Source organism: Cebidichthys violaceus, unplaced genomic scaffold (assembly GCF_023349555.1).
Source record: "Cebidichthys violaceus isolate CVI_PGR_0920_01 unplaced genomic scaffold, fCebVio1.0.p SCAF_8, whole genome shotgun sequence".
In the NCBI taxonomy this organism is placed as follows: Eukaryota; Metazoa; Chordata; class Actinopteri; order Perciformes; family Stichaeidae; genus Cebidichthys; species Cebidichthys violaceus.
The window spans coordinates 13,816,442-13,834,907 of NW_027176964.1; the positions used below are offsets into that span (position 1 = coordinate 13,816,442).

General features: G+C 38.2%; 2 protein-coding genes across 3 annotated transcripts in view; one reads left to right on the forward strand and one right to left on the reverse strand.

The window, feature by feature from the left end:
• The window catches only part of pigk (phosphatidylinositol glycan anchor biosynthesis, class K), a 30,240-nt gene extending 28,946 nt beyond the window's left edge, over positions 1-1,294 (forward strand). The window contains exon 11 of the mRNA XM_068701851.1: positions 1-1,294. This exon is cut by the window's left edge and continues 75 nt beyond it. Within this exon, the coding sequence (XP_068557952.1) occupies positions 1-42 (42 nt within the window). The 3' untranslated portion in view covers positions 43-1,294.
• A 4,160-nt stretch (positions 1,295-5,454) lies between these two features.
• The window catches only part of st6galnac5a (ST6 (alpha-N-acetyl-neuraminyl-2,3-beta-galactosyl-1,3)-N-acetylgalactosaminide alpha-2,6-sialyltransferase 5a), a 42,452-nt gene continuing 29,440 nt past the window's right edge, over positions 5,455-18,466 (reverse strand). Inside the window, exons 4-5 of one of the 2 annotated variants that reach the window (XM_068701929.1) lie at positions 11,856-11,960; positions 5,455-7,560 (exon numbers count right to left, since the gene is read on the reverse strand). In XM_068701929.1, the coding sequence (XP_068558030.1) occupies positions 7,302-7,560; positions 11,856-11,960 (364 nt within the window). In that variant the 3' untranslated portion in view covers positions 5,455-7,301. Of the gene's footprint in view, positions 7,561-11,855; positions 11,964-18,466 lie in introns of both variants that reach the window. The other variant, XM_068701928.1, reaches the window with a different exon arrangement.

An 18,466-nucleotide genomic window follows, 5' to 3' on the forward strand; every position in this document is an offset into this window, starting at 1 on the left:
TTCAAGACGTACGGAATGAAGCACCTCAACCACATCTTCTGAGGCCACAGCGTTTACGCCGCTGGATATCTGAGGACGGCTGCAGATCTGGAGCGTTTATTGCCGGCGTATTAGAGGTGCGCTTTCTGACGGGCTTATTTTCCCGAAAATGGAAAGGAGATGTATGGCACCACAACTGCTTGGCCAGTAACTGTGTGATGCGATTGGTTCCTTTTTTTGGGGGGTTTTGGATGACTGCTCTTTGCTGATGAAATTTTACATTTTTGTTACCACTAGCAGTTTGGCTATTTTAAACCGTTTTGTGTATTCTTTTTGAAAAGGACTTCAAATAATTATTTATATTTGTATCAAAACTTCTGCTTTGTCAAGCCATTCTGTAATTGCTTTGATTTTGGTTAAAAAAAAAAATGCATTGAATTGAGCCTGCAGATAAGAATTTAATTTATTTTTGAGAGCGTGCTACTCTGCATAAATCAGCAGCAGAAGCCCTTTTTGTTTAAGTGCTACTCAGAACGTCTGCTCGGTCAGAAAAAGGAAAGTGTGGGACGTGGGCAGGCTTATTGGCTGTGAGTGGGCTGTGAAGAGATTACTATTTAATGTCTCCCTTGTCCATATACATTACACCCCTTGACTGTCATATCACGCTTGTGAAGGATAACAATCGCACATAATCCCATCTCGCATGATGGACCCATCCACTTTCCCATTCACCAAATTGCCCTCCCTGTGGAAACATCCATTAGCTCCCCAGCCGTGCACTCCGCTGATTGTATTCTGGGTGATGGACAGCTATTTCCCCGGCCATTCCACGTCTCGCGCTACAGCAGCGATAAGTGAGTGATAACCTAGTAAGCCGCCAGCCGTCCCAAATGAATCTCCTCTGTGCTGGGACGTGTTTTCCTCCCCCCCCCCACTACCTTTCCCTGCATGTGTAACCACTCTGCATTAGACTCATTGTTTGGGGGAGTGACTGATGCTCAAAGCATATGGATTGAACCTGAGGTAGTTTGTCACTGCTTCTTGGCGCGAGGACCCGCCCATCGGGTGCCCGCTGCCACTGTCCCTCGCGGCTAAAGTGGAAAATGGATGGCGTTGGAAATGAAACCATATGTATCGGAAGGCAGCTGCTGCGTCAGCCACCCAAAGTACCTTTTCTGTCACATTATTTATGCAACGCTTATTTCTTCTTCCTATTTCCTCCTGGTTTCCTTTCACAGAGAGCAAGAACATTTTATTTCTTCAATCGAAGGATTTTTGATACCCTGATTAAAGTTGAAACACTGAATCAAAGGAATGGATTTGCTGTTTTTTTTCTTCCTTAATTATTCTAATACTGTATAAAAACACAAGATCTGCTTTTATTGATGCCAACCCTTGAAGGTATGCCTTGCAGAGCTCAGTCTAAGCTTATTTTATACCACAAACGCATCCTTGAAATCGGTACCGCTTGAGCTGACTTGCACACCTGCTCTTTTGTTTTCTTACTGGAAACATCTCAAACAATCCAGAGAGGCTTTTTAAAATGTATTTTTTTTGTTTTGTTTCAGTTCCAGTCTTTTATTTCAAAAGACAGCAGCCATGGGATCCAAGCCTCAATATACAACCCGTGAACAGCAAGCTGGCAGCAGATACAATGGAAATTAAAGCCAACCTATCTCAGATGGATTTGTTTGTTTTTAAACCCACTTCAAAATTGACTCCGTCTCCTCTGCGCCTCTCGTTCTTACGCAGATGGAATTGAATATACTCTCCCGTCTCCTCTGTCAATATGCTTTCCCTATATGCTAATCACGATCCGTGTCTGTTTTCCTTCACACCTGACTTGGTGGGGAGAAGACCCAGTGACAGGACAATATTAGAGCAGCCGTCTCCAAAGAGGCAGAGAGAGATTTCCTGTCGGAAGAGTCGGGCAGGATGCTCTGAATGTGTCACACGGGTCGTTCAAAGCGTCGGTATTCACCGGTGAGCACACACACACACACACACACACACACACACACACACACACACACAGACAGACGCTTGTTGTCTTTAGAAGTAGAACAACGTCGACATTAGTCCCATGTGACAGCCTGCTACATTTAATGATTCACGTACAAGCATGCACAAACACACATGCTGTTTAGAGACGGTGTGTGTGCGCCTGACATGTCCAATTTCCATGGAAACTCTGAATTTGACGGTGAGCCTTTGTAATGTCAATCATTCCCTGGAATAGTGTAAGTAATTTCAGTCACAGATTTTTATTCTCATCTGCAACAATAACCGTGGCATAAATCATGCTCAGCGGCGCTTGTTTAATGTAGTGTTGAATTTAAATGTGGCTTTTTCTAAAAAAAAATTAAAGATGAGAAAGGGTCACATTTTAATGATGGTCGCTCAGACAGAAAGCCCTGTAATAAATACCAACAGCTTTATGTCATTTCCTGGTTGCATAATTTGAAGGTTCTATTCTTTCATACAAAGTCAATTTTACACCAAGTATAAAATAAGAAACCAAAGAAGAAACACTGTGTATTCTAAGCATATGAATGATTTTATATCGTACACAGTCGGTTGTTTTATTAATTACGGTTTCCAACAAGAAAACTTTAAAGTGCTCGGAAGACTTTGAGGTAAGATTGTTTTGTGGATTTGTTTAATGTATTGACTTTGCACGATATGAAAATCCTCATGTTTTTTCCCCGGAGCTTTCAGCCACTTCTCATGATCCTCGTACACATGACTGGAGTTCCATCCTTCTCAACCCAGCCGTCTGCGTGACAAGTGAGAACAAATGAAAGCTACGTGGACCAAGTTGTTCAGTTCCTAATTCGTTTTTAGGAATGAATTTAGACAGAGTTATCACAAATTACCAATCTGTTGTAACATTTTAGCAATTTTGATAATTGATTAACTTTTCTCATGTTTTTTGTTATTGTAAGTTTTTTTTTTTACACTGTTGATTGAACAAAACCAGACATGTAAAGATGTCACATTTTGCTGTGGGAAACTTGGGAGAGACGTTTTGTCACTATTTTCTGCTTGTTATCAGGTTATTTTCCTCAGTTTCAGTCGGCGCCATCGTTATCAGATGTAATTCATGATATAATTGGAAATTATGATGTTTCATACTGCTGGCAAATACAGAAAAAATGCAATTTATATTATAATAATAATAATTATATAATTCTAGCACATAGCTGACTGGTATGACTGTTAAACAGGTGTTACATTTCATAGTCTTATTTAACTTAATTTAACTTGGTAATCCTGCAGAAACCATGTTGCAGACAAAACTGTTTTATCAATTAATACGAATAAAAAAGCTGATATGAAAATAATTGGTATTGTTCTTTCAATCACTACCAATCGAGATCCCTGAGAAACAATTCAGAGCTTGGGATAAAGTTGTTTCAAGGTTTATACGGAATGGCCAAAGGCCAAGAGTCAAATAGGAAACATTACAGATTGTAAAATATGAAGGGGGCATGTCATTACCAAACCTTAGGGCATATTTCCATGCAGCTCAAATTTATTGGTGTACCAATGACTAAGAAGCAAAATGGAAAAACCTAGAACAATATGTAGAAGGAAGGGAAATTCAAAGCCTTATTGGAGATAGAAATATAGCAAAAGATTTACTTGAACAGATGGATGTTGTCACCCGATTCACATTAGAGATGTGATTTAAAGTGGTACGAAAATCTGGATCAGAAGAAGAGCTCAGGCTTTTACGATGGACAGCCTATGATAGACATTTTATCCCGGGTACTCTCGATCCGAGGTTTAAACAATGGATTTCATATGGAATAACAGCAACATGCACAGTTATTAAAGATGGAAGTGTTGTGAGTTTCCAGGAGTTGAAAGACAAATACTCACTAAATAACCACGTCAGATATCTGCAATTAAGGGACTTTTTCAACAGAGAAATGAAGCACAAAATTAACCTGGATAAAAATGGAATAATTAGAACCATAACAGGCGTTTACAACTCAAAGAAATATAGAATCATATCGACTTTATATCAACATCTGATGGAAAAATTAGGAAATACATTACATTACAGTCATTTAGCAGACACTTTTATCCAAAGCGACTTACAATTCAGTATCTATACATCGTAGGCACAGCTACGGGAGCAATTTTGGGGTTAAGTGTCTTGCTCAAGGACACATTGACATGAGACTAGCGGAGCAGGAGCCGGGGATTGAACCGACGGCCCTCTGATTGAAAGGCGACCCTGCTCTCCACTTAGCCACGGTCACCCATTTTACATTTTATGTAAAACTGAAATGGGAACAAGAACTTGGTGTGAATATGACAGAGGATGAATGATTGAATATCTGGAGGACACAACAGTCTTCAACATCCTCGCATACTTGGAGAGAACATTGTTGGAAGAATATAATCAGATTCTTTATTACTCCCCAAATTACAAACAAATGTCTGTCTATTGTTCAACCATGCTGGAGGAAATGTGGGGCAGTAACTGCTAGCAGTTAGTAAAAAGGCTATTATGAAGAGATGGCACAAGATAGAACCACCGTCACAAGATGGATGGTTGAAAATTGTGACTGAAATGTGTGATATGGAACTGCTAACTCACAGAATAAGAGCTCAAGAGGAGCAATGTCATGAGAAGTGGGACAAATGGACGATGTTTACATAAAAACACCTGAATATTTTCATTTTATATTTTCATTTTTTTCTTCTTGTATGTATGTGTTCTGTCTGTGGTGAAAAGGCAAAAAAATAAAGTGTGAAAAAAAAAGAAGAAGAAAATAATAGTTAATTCCAGACCCAGTGTTGTGATAACTGGTAGTATTTTTGTGTGTATTAGAAGAGGATAAAGAGAAAAGCATTCAGTTATTTTTCAGCCCTGTTCATAGTTTTTGATATTATACTTTATAATGAGCTGTCAATCCTCCTAAATGCCTATCAAGTACATTTTATTGATCTGGCTCAACTGCCTAATAAAAGTGTTCATGACCCTCTGCGGAATACTTGGCTTTCCCTTCATGATCTGTTAATATTACCCTGATCTACTGTAATTACTTCACCTTCCGCTTTTGTGGCAGTACTATCTTCATATACATTTAATTTTTTTTCAAACACTCCGACATGAAGACATTCAGGGATCTATTGTAGCTCTGGGGAGGAAGGGCCTCGTAACGCCGCCTGTCTTTCATTATTATTTCAGTGTGACACAGCCCGATGTCACAACCAGACAGGAAGAACGAGATTGAAAAGTAAAAATGGCAGCTGCTGTCAGTGGAGGGTGAAGGTGAGTCACTGGCCTCACATCCTCCACAAAACCTCCATGTTTCATCTTCATGTCTGGGGGGGCTACTACACACACACACACACACACACACACACACACACACACACACACACATGCATGGGTAATATTTTATTTCTCACATTTTCACCATGTTATTGTTCCATAGAAACTGTTGAATGCAGGAGTACTGATAAAAAGTATTTTATTGAGTGGAATGATACATTTCGATCATGTGCAAAAAGAAAAGATAACAGATTAACAGCAATGCTGAAATGATTCGTCATTTTATAAGTCAGTTTTATATCACTGCCTATTGAACATCTTTGTTTTTACAAAACAATCAGAAAATATCACCTTGGAAACTTGTGATTGGCATGTTTTTTTGGACTATTTTCTTACATTTTACAGACTAAACAATTAATCTAAAATGAAAATAGCCAGTAGCTGCAGAACGACATTCTATAACTCAGTAAACCAAAAATATTCAAGTGCTTATCTCTTTGCTAATACAGACCGTTGTGCAGAGCCATTCACAGATGAGTCTCTAGAAAACCAGTCAGCAGCAGGACTCTCAGTGCACTACTCCTGCAGCTGTTTGTGATGTATACGAGTAGTAATCGCTTCCTCGTCTCTGCCAAGGAAACGTGATATGAAACACGTTCTAGTGGTGTGAGCCGCCTATGTCTCTGACCCACAGCATCCCTCCTCTCATTACTCACATTACAGAGATGAGGCCAAAATCAATAGGGACTTAGCACCAGGATCAATCATTAAGATAACCACACGTCTTTCTCCAGACTGACACCTGCTTTTTATTCATGGGGAGAAGAGGGGGGGAATTAGAGGATCACAAGGAGAGGAAGGGGCAGTCTACAAGCAGTATATACTCCATCAAATGAGAGGAGAGTGCACATAAAACACAATAAGGAGAGCGAGAGTGTAGACTGACAGATCACACACACATCAGTTTAACAAAAAAACGGTGTAATTCTCCTGCTAGGCAGCAGATAAATACTGTATAGTAGGATGGATGGGGCTGCTGCATCCCTGCTCTCGATTTTAATCTCCCACTTGTCTTGTGTGACAAGGCTGTGCATTTACATGGAAATCTGGCTTGTAGCTAAATAAATCGCGCAATTAAGTGGTGACAGGAGCCGACGAAGCCTTATGATAAACACGTACCTTCCAATTAATGTTACACATGTGTCACTCAGTCAAGAGGTGCTGCATTGTAAAGGTTTGACTTGGGTGACACTTTTGTGAGCTTACAATGCGCACATCTAAAAAGGTGGTAAAAATTATGGGAACGGGATTTATTCCTGCGTTTGAGCCTTACAGAAATCTCAGAAAAGAATCTCATCCAACTTGATCTCAATCTTCGAAAACCGCAGATGAATATGAATCTCACCAGTGATGATTCACATTTCAAATAGCCAAATTCAACTACACTATTATTAGTATTCAGTTTACACTGTCTCCAGCACTACATTGTTAGATTACAGGCATTGCAATGGTATTTTTCTTTCAGTGAACTGTAAGCAGTGAATCCTGCATCGATCCTTCATCCAACAGAGGCTTTGTGGAGAGCCCAAACTCAAGTTTGTACCCTCTGCGATCCCTCAGGCAAACACACACACACACACACACACACACACACACACACACACACACACACACACACAGTCCAAAGATCCACAGTAAGACACTGCATGCATGCATTGAGTGTGGAGTGTTATGATGTTGCCTCCTTGTATAAACTTAACAAGGTTGTACAAGGGATGCACAACTTTGAACTGGCTCACCGCAGTTAACAGAACACACTGCTGGAGATGCAGTGGTGGCGCTGGAGAAATGTTCATAACAAATGTCCAGCAGGATGAACAAGACTCTTCTTCTGTGGTAGCTATTTTTCTGGCCTACTTCATTTTTTTTTTTTTGATCCTCTCTGTTCAGGGTCCAGTAGCCCTCTATACAAATGTCCGCAATCCTCAGTCTTTCTTAGATGAAAGTATTTTCTTCACCCCAACACAGGTCACGTCTTCTGGGGTACCAGGGGCGTCGCTGTGACCGTCCCCTCTAGCGTCCGGTTAGCTGGGAGCGGCGGGGGACTCCAGTCCGGCTGGTAGAAGTGGATGTCAAAAGTCCGTGCCCAGTTGGCAAAGACCCGTTTCTCTGTGATGAAGCGGTGGTGGCTGCCCCGCCGCCCACGCTCATGAGAAATGTACATGGCGCATTCATCGGGACCACGTGGCTCGTAGTAGTGGTAAGGGACGGAGTGGTGCTGAGGCTCTCTGCAGCATTGGTGAGAGAAGAGGGACAGTTGACATTTAAAAAATGCTTTAATGAGTCACTTGAGTTTCATGTGACACCACAAAGTGTTTATCATTTCAGAGGGAGAAAGAAAGAGGGAGTGTTCACATTCATTTGTCTTTGCATGGATTACGCATCCAAATCCAGCCCATTTAAATAAATGCCACCTGTAGGTCAACACTGACAAAGAAGTTTCAGTGAATTATGAAAGATCAGAAAATGGAGCCTCTGGCATGTTCAACACAGTATATCATCTAATCGTGTATGTCTTAGTAATTGTGATGACATACTATAGTATGACTTTTTTTGTGAAACTATCCAATAACTTTTAATATAATACTACATTTCTGTGATAGTTTTTTTTGTTGTATATTGTACTATGACCTTTTTGTGACACTTTTTATGTCATATGACCTTTTTTGACATACATTAAAGTAAAAAAATTATGTATATATTATATATATTTGATGTTCTTTTTATATTACATACTGACAAGTTTTGTGATGTGCTAAATCATGACCTTTTATGATATACTATAACCTTTTTATGGCATACTGTACTACAACTATTTTTATGACACATTTATGATGTATATACAATGACTTATGACATAATATGCTTGACATTTTGTCACTTTTTATAAAATAATATACTATGACAGGTCTTTGACACTTTTTGTGGCATACTATAGAAATACTTTTTTACTATACTATGACATTTTTATGCTATACTAAACAATTATTCAATTTTTAAAACTATTTTTGTGGTATACTTATGGCTTTTTGACACTTTTTATAAAATACTATACTACGACTTTGGATGACATTTATTCCTTTATGGATCATTTTAATAACATTTTATGACAACATACTATACAATACATTTTTAATTACCATTTTATGTGACATACTTTACCATGGCTTTTTAAATATTTTTCATGGCATGCTATACTATGACGTTTTTGACCATTTTTATGGAACACTATATTATAAAAAATTGTATGCAATACTATACTATGACTTTTTATGGCTATGGCTTTTTCATGACATACTTTTGTTGTCATTTTTTATGACATACTATACTATGACTATTTTTATGACATTTTTTCTATTGCATAGAATACCATGACTTTTTCATGACATTATATTATGACTTATCTGACACTTTATGGCATACTATACTGTGACATTTTTTACACAGTACTATACCTTGAATCTTTTTTGACATTCTTTATCGCATTTGTTTTAAAGGCATATTGTACTATGACTTTTAAAGATGATTTAATGGCTATCTATGGCTTTTATATGACATACTATACTATGACTTTTTTATTGCATAGAATACCATGCCTTTTCATGAAATACTAGCCAATTACTTTTTTCACACTTTTTTGGCATACTACACATATTCTATGATACTCTATAATATTACTTTTTTCATGACATACTATACTATGATTTTCTGTTACAGTTTTTAATGGCATATTATACTATGACATTTTTGTGACACTTTTTAAATAGCATACTATACTATGACTATTATTCATGTTACTTTTTTATGGCATAGAATACGAGTAATTTTTATGAAACATTTTCATTACATACTATACAATTACTTTTTTGACATATTTTATCCCATATTTTACGACACACTATACAATGACTTTTTTGTAACCTTTTTTATGCCATTTTCTTGACGTTTTTTACGCCAAACTATACTATGACTTTTTTATGACTTTTTAAAAAAAAAGGCATTCTATACTAAGGCTTTCTTGTCACCTTTTATGGCACACTTTTTGGCACACATACGCCTTTTATGACATTTTTTACGCCATACTATACTATGACTTATGACAATTTTTACGACAACTGCGAGCAGCAGCTTAACATGGAAAACAATCCCAGGTAGTTAATTGGAGAAAAGAGGAGGGCATCAAAAAAACACTTGCGTTAGATCAGGATGTTTGAATGAATTGGTACTTATTAATGATTTGGGTTTCTAAACGTCTACCCTTCATTTATAAAACATTTGAGGTAATATTAGCGAAGCATGGTTTTTAATCAATAAAAAAGTACAGACTACAGACTTCATTAATTGTTCCAATTAAAAGTAATGCCAAATATCAACTTAAATCAACCATTTCTTCAAAGAAATGAACCAGCATTTCCCTCCTCATTATCCTCATGATCGAATTTGTGACTAAACCCCAAATAAAAAATAAGTATTTAATCAATTAGAACCAGGAACAAAGATATACATAGTATTTAACAGTTTGCTCTTTTTTTATTGAGAAATCTAATAAGATTTGTTCCTTGTCCAATAAAATCACCCAATTAAAGCGTTGGTTGAGACAAATGAGATGTGTGTTGTAATTTCAAACCATTAAACTCTGCCAATGAGAGACTGGATAGCAAGACCGTTTTAGAACCAGCTTTGTATCCCACAGTTCTTTGCTTTTCTGCTACATGGACATGGTGTTGTAGAACTGCTCAGTGAATATAGAAGGAAATAACCTGTTCTGAGATTTATGGACAGTGAACACTGCAAACAAAATATCCCTTTTCTTTTTGCCAAATACTCAACATGGCAGCTAGCAGATATTGTTCAATAACAGAAGGATTAAATGCTCCTTGAGGGTTAAGAAAAATCTACTTCTTAGGCTAAGAAGTAATAACTTGGTTTAAAGTATTTCTCTATAACATATATTGTTAGTAACTATATAAGCAGCCATTGAAGTTAAAAACACACTTGGGTATTACTAAAAAGATTTTAACACTTAAAAACTCATAATTTGCTTTGTCAGGTTTTCGGTGTTTTTTTTTTTTTTTTTATCAAATTTGATTGAAAGTGACAAAACAACTTTTACCAACTGTCATCAGATTCTGGTTCAAATGTTTTCTTAAGCTCATGTAAAGTTGACATACGAAAACAACTTTTTAAAAAAAATCATCACTGGAAAGAAAGTGTTTGAACCAAACGATCTTTCGAGGGAAATCAGCTTACATGAAATGTTGTATGATAAAGTTCTCTTGTGTTGATGATTTGACTGAGGACCATCATTGTAACATTATATTGCTGGGCTGTTGCACTAAAACACACATTTTTATACTTGCAGTCATCCAACAACAGAATTAATGTCAGTGACCCGATGTGGAAGAAATACTAAGATCCTTTACTTAAATAATAGCAAATTCTAAAAATACTTCATTATAAGGAAGTCCTGAATTCAAAATGTTACTTACAAGTATTATCACTTAAGTGTACTTAAAATATCGAAAGTGAAAAACTATTTCGAAAGAGGAATCACTCAAGTAAAATGAGGCTTGCCTTTCGGGCTAAACATGTAGGCGTTATCTCTCATGTAAATGTCTTTCACATAAACTGCATTCCAGTTCAAAGGCCGGATCTTCAGAAGTCTGCATCTCCAAACTGAATAATCCAAAATATGTAATAAAGGATGAACAAGGTCTTATCTCAAATTCATCCAAGAAATAAAGCCTTCCCTTTCCTGAAATTTGGGGAATACAACTGCAGCCCTCAGTAGCCGATAATCAATCCACTTTGTGTTTTGGTTCAATTGTTAGATGTTGTTTTCGACTCTGTGTCTGCAGAGGATGAATGACCAGAAAGAAAGGGCTGTGGGAATGCAATATGGTGTGACAAACAAAACAAATATAACCAAAGTAAAGCCAGGGCAAACAAAGGGAGACTGCTTGATTGCCACAAGCTTAAGTAATGTCTAGCAGGGACTTAGACCAAGTAAGCTGAATCTCCTTTAGAAGAAAGGCTGAAGAAGGAAGCCTTTCTACAGACACAGACCTTAGAGAAAACCTTAAATATGGGCGACAAAGACATTTTTCACTCTGACATACTGTGCAATGATATTTGTGGTGGCCAGAAAAATGGAGCAGAGCGAGACCTAAGCTTTTTCTCCCTCTCACATCTCAAATGCACACAAATGTAAAAAAAAATAAAAAATAAATCAGTTTCAATACTTGCAATGCTAACCTGTGTTTTGGCTTGTTATTTTGACTTTTGCTATTTTTAAACTTATATTCAGGCAATTTAAGCATCTCAAAGACATATCTAGCCACACTGACATTGCATTTATAAGTTGCCTGAATATATTTACAATTTAAATGTTTCTTATCAGGCTGCTAAGAATTTCTATAACCTTGATGAGACTGCATATACTGCTCTGCTTTGAAAAACTCTTAGTGATGGTGCTTGTTGTAGAGCTGATGATGATGTTTTACATACAGCTCCACTATCTCACCTGCAGAAGTCAGGGGCAACCATGCCGTAGACATTGATCCTATCACACAGCTCCAGGGCGATGGTCATAGTGAACCAGCCGGTGCTAAGCCAGGAGTTTGATATTCTTCTGTAGAGAAGAGGAGGAGGAGGAGGAGGAAGAGGAGGAGGAGGAGGAGGAGGAGGAGGGGGGGGAGAAGAAGTTAGATGGATTTCATTTGTGGGAGATCACACAGATGAAAGAATTTACCATATTTGATTTTTTCAGAATGTGATTAACTGGGATAGACAATCAGAAAATTTCACATCGGCGTTTTATGGCAGAACAAAGATTTATCTAAATCTAGAGGTCGATTTTCCTGACTGCAAGATCATTCAAGTTCCCTCGCAGCTTCATTAATATACAGATCCATCCTACATATCGACTGATACAAATGAACCCTGTCAAATAATCAAACCCTTAATCAGAAAGTAGTCTTGCGAATTTAGTGCAGATAGCTGAAATGACAAAGCTTCAGCTGCAGAGCGATCAGCCTGCCTTCACACAGCACTTTTTTTTTTTTAGTCATGCCTGAAAAGAAATGAGCAATTATCAGTTTTCTGAGATATGTCGTTACGAAAGAAATATGCAATTCTATTTTCATTGCATTACGAAATCCCTCTACAAAGTGGTCTCTCTCATAGGGTTGCTGTCAAATGAAAAAAACATGACAGCATACATTTTTTAAGATTTCCTTGTTTTTGAATAGATTCAATGGGCTCCAAAGTCATACAGCTTCAAACACCACTTCTAAAAGGGCTGTGAAAACATTCAGTTTAAAGGGAAAATACATTTAACTAAAACTAAACAAAAAAAAAAAACTAGAACTCTGGTACTTTGATTCTGGGGTTTTAACAGCAAACGTAATGAATAAGCCCTAATGATGGTTAACTTTAATATACTGCAATGAGAAAATACTGAAATATAAAATACACTGAATTGTTTATCAGAAGCTTCTTTCATACAGGATGCATTAACCTGCCTTTTTATATAACTACCTTACATCAATGACATGCCAACATCCGTTTGGGAAGTGTTTTGAAGACCTGATGACCAACTGAACGGAAACTTTGTGAAGGCCTGAATACATTATAAATCACCCAAACTGTCTTAGCACACTGGTGGTTCAAGAGAGGGCAATGTTGGTCTGTCCACCACTAAAATATATTAACTATTAAACAGATTGTCATCAAATGTTGTGCAGACATTGGTTATCCAAAGAGGCAGAATCCTGGCTACTTAAGTGACACCCTGGCTTACAATTGTAGTTTTTAGTGAAATATCTTGACGCCTACTGGGTGCCAGGACCACAAATGTTCAAAGTCACTAGAGGATAAAGTATAATTTCTTCGGTAAGCTCCACAAATTCATCTGACACCATATTCAGGTCAAGCTTTAACATTTTCCAACACTTTGGTTTTAGATCAAATAAAACACCTGCAAAACGCATGTCACTCCCATCAGCCTCGGCTGTTTTGTGCAAATGTTAGCATGCCAACATGCTAAACAAAGACGGTGAACACGGTAAAAAAAGAACCTGCTAAACATCAGCATGTTAGCATTTAGCTCAAAGCACCGCTGTTCCTACGTGCAGCCTCACAGAGCTGCGAGCGTGGCTGCAAGCTGTGCTTTTCACAAAGCAGCAGGGACAGAAAACTTTGTGATGTTGATCTCTGGCTCGTTGGCCTGTAGCCACGGTTGTAATCACTGCCAAGCACAGTCATGCAGGAGGTTTAGCCGTTGTGGTCCAAAGCACTTTTGGAACAATCTGTATTCATCAAATCAATTTATAAATTAGTTGGAAAAATAAATAAATAAAAACCCTGTTCTTGTTCCCTTGCACGCTGTGTAAAAATATTTAATGTATGAGCCGATGTAACACAATTCAGCAGAGATACATTTTAATCCCACAGCTGAATCAGGCACAGCTGTGAATCTCGTCATGCTTCCCCTGCTGCACAGAATCTTGACTGGGATTGTGACTGCTGACCAGTGGATGTGTTCATGCATCAGTTATCAGGCGCATTTGTAGATGGCCTCTTTGGAAATATCAAATATGGTGGTGATGTCACAAGAATAACCCCTGCAACCGTTATCATAATTGTTCCAACGGAGCCCTTTATTAGAAAAATAAATCAACAATGAAGAGGGGAAAGCAAATGAATTCTACTGAACTTCCTCATTTATTAATAAAAGAACTAGTAGCGCCACCTGTAGTATTTCACCATCAGTAAATCATTGCCACGATAATTATAATACCTTAGTATAAGATTGATTAACATATGCATCTCATTTTGCATGAAGCACATATGAATATTGCAGAACATGTGCTGGGACAAAGACAGAGCGTACTCAAAATAAAGAGAGATTGCTTCATGGTACAGAGCTAAACCCTTCAGACTTCTGTGCTTTGTCTGATGATAAAAGAAGTGAAGGTTGAAGGGGAAACAAATCATTTTAGAGAGGGGGATACGATTATGGGCTGGTAAGTCATACTATTGGCATTATATTATAAACATACTGGAAAATAAATTATGTAGTTTTGCAAACTAGTATAATGTGGTATAATGTTTACCACAATCATCTCAGTCTAATTAGCACTAAACACGAAGTACAGCTGAGGTGGATTCGTTTTGCAGATATTTGGTCATAAAAAGCATCACATTAAATGACAAATTAAATGTTGTCCAATACAACTGTATAAATAGCTTAATGGCTCTGAAGGGGGCATGAAGGTGTTCTAAGATACTTCATACTCAATATTACACATGTCAGCTTTATGGTGGCACTAGAGCCAAAATCAAGGCAATCACTAAAGACATGAGGACGCATCGTTGGAAAATGTATGTGATATTTCACTAGATAAGTGAAAACTTGTGGCGCTGGATGAAACGTCAGGGGATCAACAAAGTAACAATGAATCCTCCTCCTGTTTTCATTTCACTTTACAGACTTAAAACAAGACTTCAAATGTGTCGAAGGTATATTAATCAGGATTTCTCCTAAAATAAAATGCATAGACTCATACAAAAGTAATCCCTCTAAATCATAATCGATGACCCACTAGAAGTTAGAAGTGTGAGGCGTTGTCTGTACCTGTCTTCTGCCCGTGTTTTCTCTTTTATTTTCATTTTGCTGTGTTTCTGGGCGTCAGTGTTTGGACGATGGGTGACTATCTGTCACGCACGATCAAGCATGCATCCAAGAGGAAGGTAGGAACTACAGCAGCGGAGGTTTCAATGTCGGTCCCAGTGCCAAAACCCCATCGCAAATACAGTTAGGCGAAACGCCAAGCAGACAAAGCTTGTTAAAAATGAGAGTGAATCGGGGGTTGCTGTTCACTTTTGCAGCCGTATGCAAAGCTGCAGGTGGTACACTGGGCCGTGGTTCTGGCAACCGCGGTCAGGAGACGTGCTCTTCTCATTCTCATTGATGTAAATAGGAGTAAGGAGGCAAAGGATCAAACTCAGTTTGACAGGATCTCCTGTTCCCTCGACCACCTCGTCACCCTGCTGCTTGCAGAAAGCTTGTTACTGCCTCTCATCTGTTCACACACATATGCACGAGCATCCACAGCAGCGGAGGTTTCAACTTGGCAAGGCTAGGAAACAAAGCAAAGGCCTGATAAGAAAAGACTTGACAAGAACAGCCTGGCAGACTCGACACCCTGCTCGCCTCCGGTTGATGAGGGTGACACATTTGGAGTAGAGGGTTTACCTTGCTGTTTGAAAAGGTGTTTCTCTTACTTTACACGTCAGACAGGAATCCTTAAATAAAAACCGTATTAAGCATTTGTATTTTGAACAATTCCTCTGCTTGGGTACGATGGAATACAAACACATGTGCCTGGGAAGCTGTAGGGGAAGTGAGGAAACATTCAGGGGACGGTATAAACAGGACCAAACGGTGTCACCAATACAACTAGGTCCATTTTGGGATTGTTTTTAAGGTCACTATTATCGTGCATGAATAACATACTGGAATTCGGCCACTCAAATAAAATGGTGGAGGGTAAATATAATGTGTAGTAAATGGGGAGTGATTGGTTTTGTTCTCTTTCAGCAATTAAAGCTGGGGTTAGCAGCATTGGAGTAGACTAGATTAACTAGATTTAAAAAAGTTTGTAAACAACAAACATGGCTATTGTTAGTACTCACAGCTGTATGGAAGACTACGGTGACGCAATGAGCTCAGGAGCCGAGTGTGCGCAGGTAGGTAGGCCGTTTAATTCAGCCACAATAATTGTCTTATTACAACTTACAACTACAACAGCCACAGATACCAAATTTGTGTATTGTTTTGTCAGAGCATTTGATTTATTGATTGCCGTTGGTATGTAGAGAACTGCAACAAATAAATAAAAAAAGGTTTGTTAAACACATTACCGACTAAAGCTTTAAGCATATCTCAACAACTCTCCTTCGTCCTCCATTACTTCCCACCAGTCAGACCTTTAATTCAACAGCATTGTGTTTGCAGTAGACATCTACAAATGCGCCGCATCCTGCCGCTTTACTGTGTTGCCATACAACCCCAAACCTCCTGATTCAATCAATCTGCACTGAGTGACAGTGTGATGAATAGTAACAACACAGCTTTGTCCAACTTTCCTCTTTATTAGAGTCTGCTCAGACCACAAACAGCAGCATCGACCTAAAGTGATGCTATCGCTGCTGAAGCACAGACTTCTCATTTTCATTTAATTACGACAGAACCCAGGTTGTCTGGAACATGTTGATTTGTTGTGATATGCAAACACAACCACTGGGCTTTACTATGACAACAGCAAGCACACACACACACAAACACACACACACACACACACACACACACACACACACACACACACACACACACACACACACACACACACACACACACACACACACACACACACACACACCTTTAGCAAATTAGAAAACTTCAGAAAAGTTCAAAGCGCAACATTTTGTCATCAAGCAGTCTGTGGTGGATGCGTGGAGGTCGTAGTGAGGAGGCAGCTAATCTCACTTAAGAAGTCTTCCTCATTTCCTTGTTGATGAACATGCTGATGAATAATGTGGTGTGAAATGTCAAGCTCTTAGCTTCAATGGCGATATTTAAAAGGACTGGAAGCAAGCTGTGAGTGTGAAGACAGATTAATCCCTGCACAGAGGAACGGTATTGCTGCACGTGTTTACACAGTTTGGTATTGGAAAATCTGGCAAAAGTACACAGTTAACGAGCAGTTTCATTTTCTGTTGATCCTTAAGTCTTAAAATCTTATTTCTATTAAACAGTGAGATTATTCTTTACTCGTATTTCATAAACGGAGATTTTCAATATAATGGCACTGGTACAAAAACAAGTTGATTTGCCTCGTGGAAAAAAAGAAAAGGATTGCTCTATTTACGATGAGAAAAAAAATAGATCATAGATTAAAAATAGTCAAGAAGTGTACAGTGTATCTCTCTAATTGTGAAAACAGCTGCTCTTTGGTTTTTTGTTGTTTCTGAAGAGGTGTATTGTCATTGAGTTTATTATAGTGGTTGTTGTGTAACTGCTGAGAGGTGGAGGTCACATGAAGGTGTGATTAGTGCAATTAGTTAAAGCTGAAACACTTGTTGAACATCACTATAACTATACTCTTATGAGGACATGTAGCTTATTCCCCTTATTATTATTATCATAATATATATTTTATAATGTTGCTTCTCTTTGAGCAGCAGACTTTCCCAATTGAGAGTTTTCCTAAATTTAATTCCAAGAAAAGATAAATACAGAGTACTGGTTCTGGTGGCTCTTTGAACTCTCCACTGCTGCATTGTTCTCTGTTGCATATTGGTCATTCTCTTCTCTTATCCTGTTTTTGACCCTTTGAGTCACAAAGGATTCATTTTTCAGGAGTGCCAATGCTTAAGCTGGCATTTTTCCAGCTTTTCAAACAGCATTTAGATTTTCTGTTAAAGGGATCAAACCTGTGATCTTTTGGTGACTGCCATCCAAACACATTTAACAACAGGAAACAACATCAAATGCATCGAGTAGACACCTAACAGTGCAACACAGTGAGACCATTTCATTATGGAAGCTTTACATGCATTAAAAAAATATATATTTCAAAAGCTAATTTGCCTTTAATCACCGGTTGAGGCTCATTCTGGCGTGGCAATTTAACACAGAGATTGCAGAGGGACACCTGTTTTTCATTGCTCCTCTGCCAGTTATATTAAAATGGGTGGATGTGACAACAACCCACACCATCTTAATTACCTTTACTGAAACGGCATAACCCATAATTACAATTACAGGCTTGCAGGGTTGCCGATCGCACAAATGATTACCCAGAAACTCTCCTATTAATGTGGCTCACACGGGCTCCCAATCCTTAAAAACAGTAGGATTCATTTTACAAATTAGGTATGAGAATATTGTTCTTTCATACCGACAGCTTCCTTTAAAGCTTTCTCCAACATTAGAAATATAAAAGCAATACTTTAAGGCTTACTCTCTCTCTCTTCCCACGCTCCACAGAGCAGAGATGACCTCAAATAAGCCTCACAGATATTAATGCCTAATGCTATAAAAAGGATAACAGTACATCAGGATCCGCT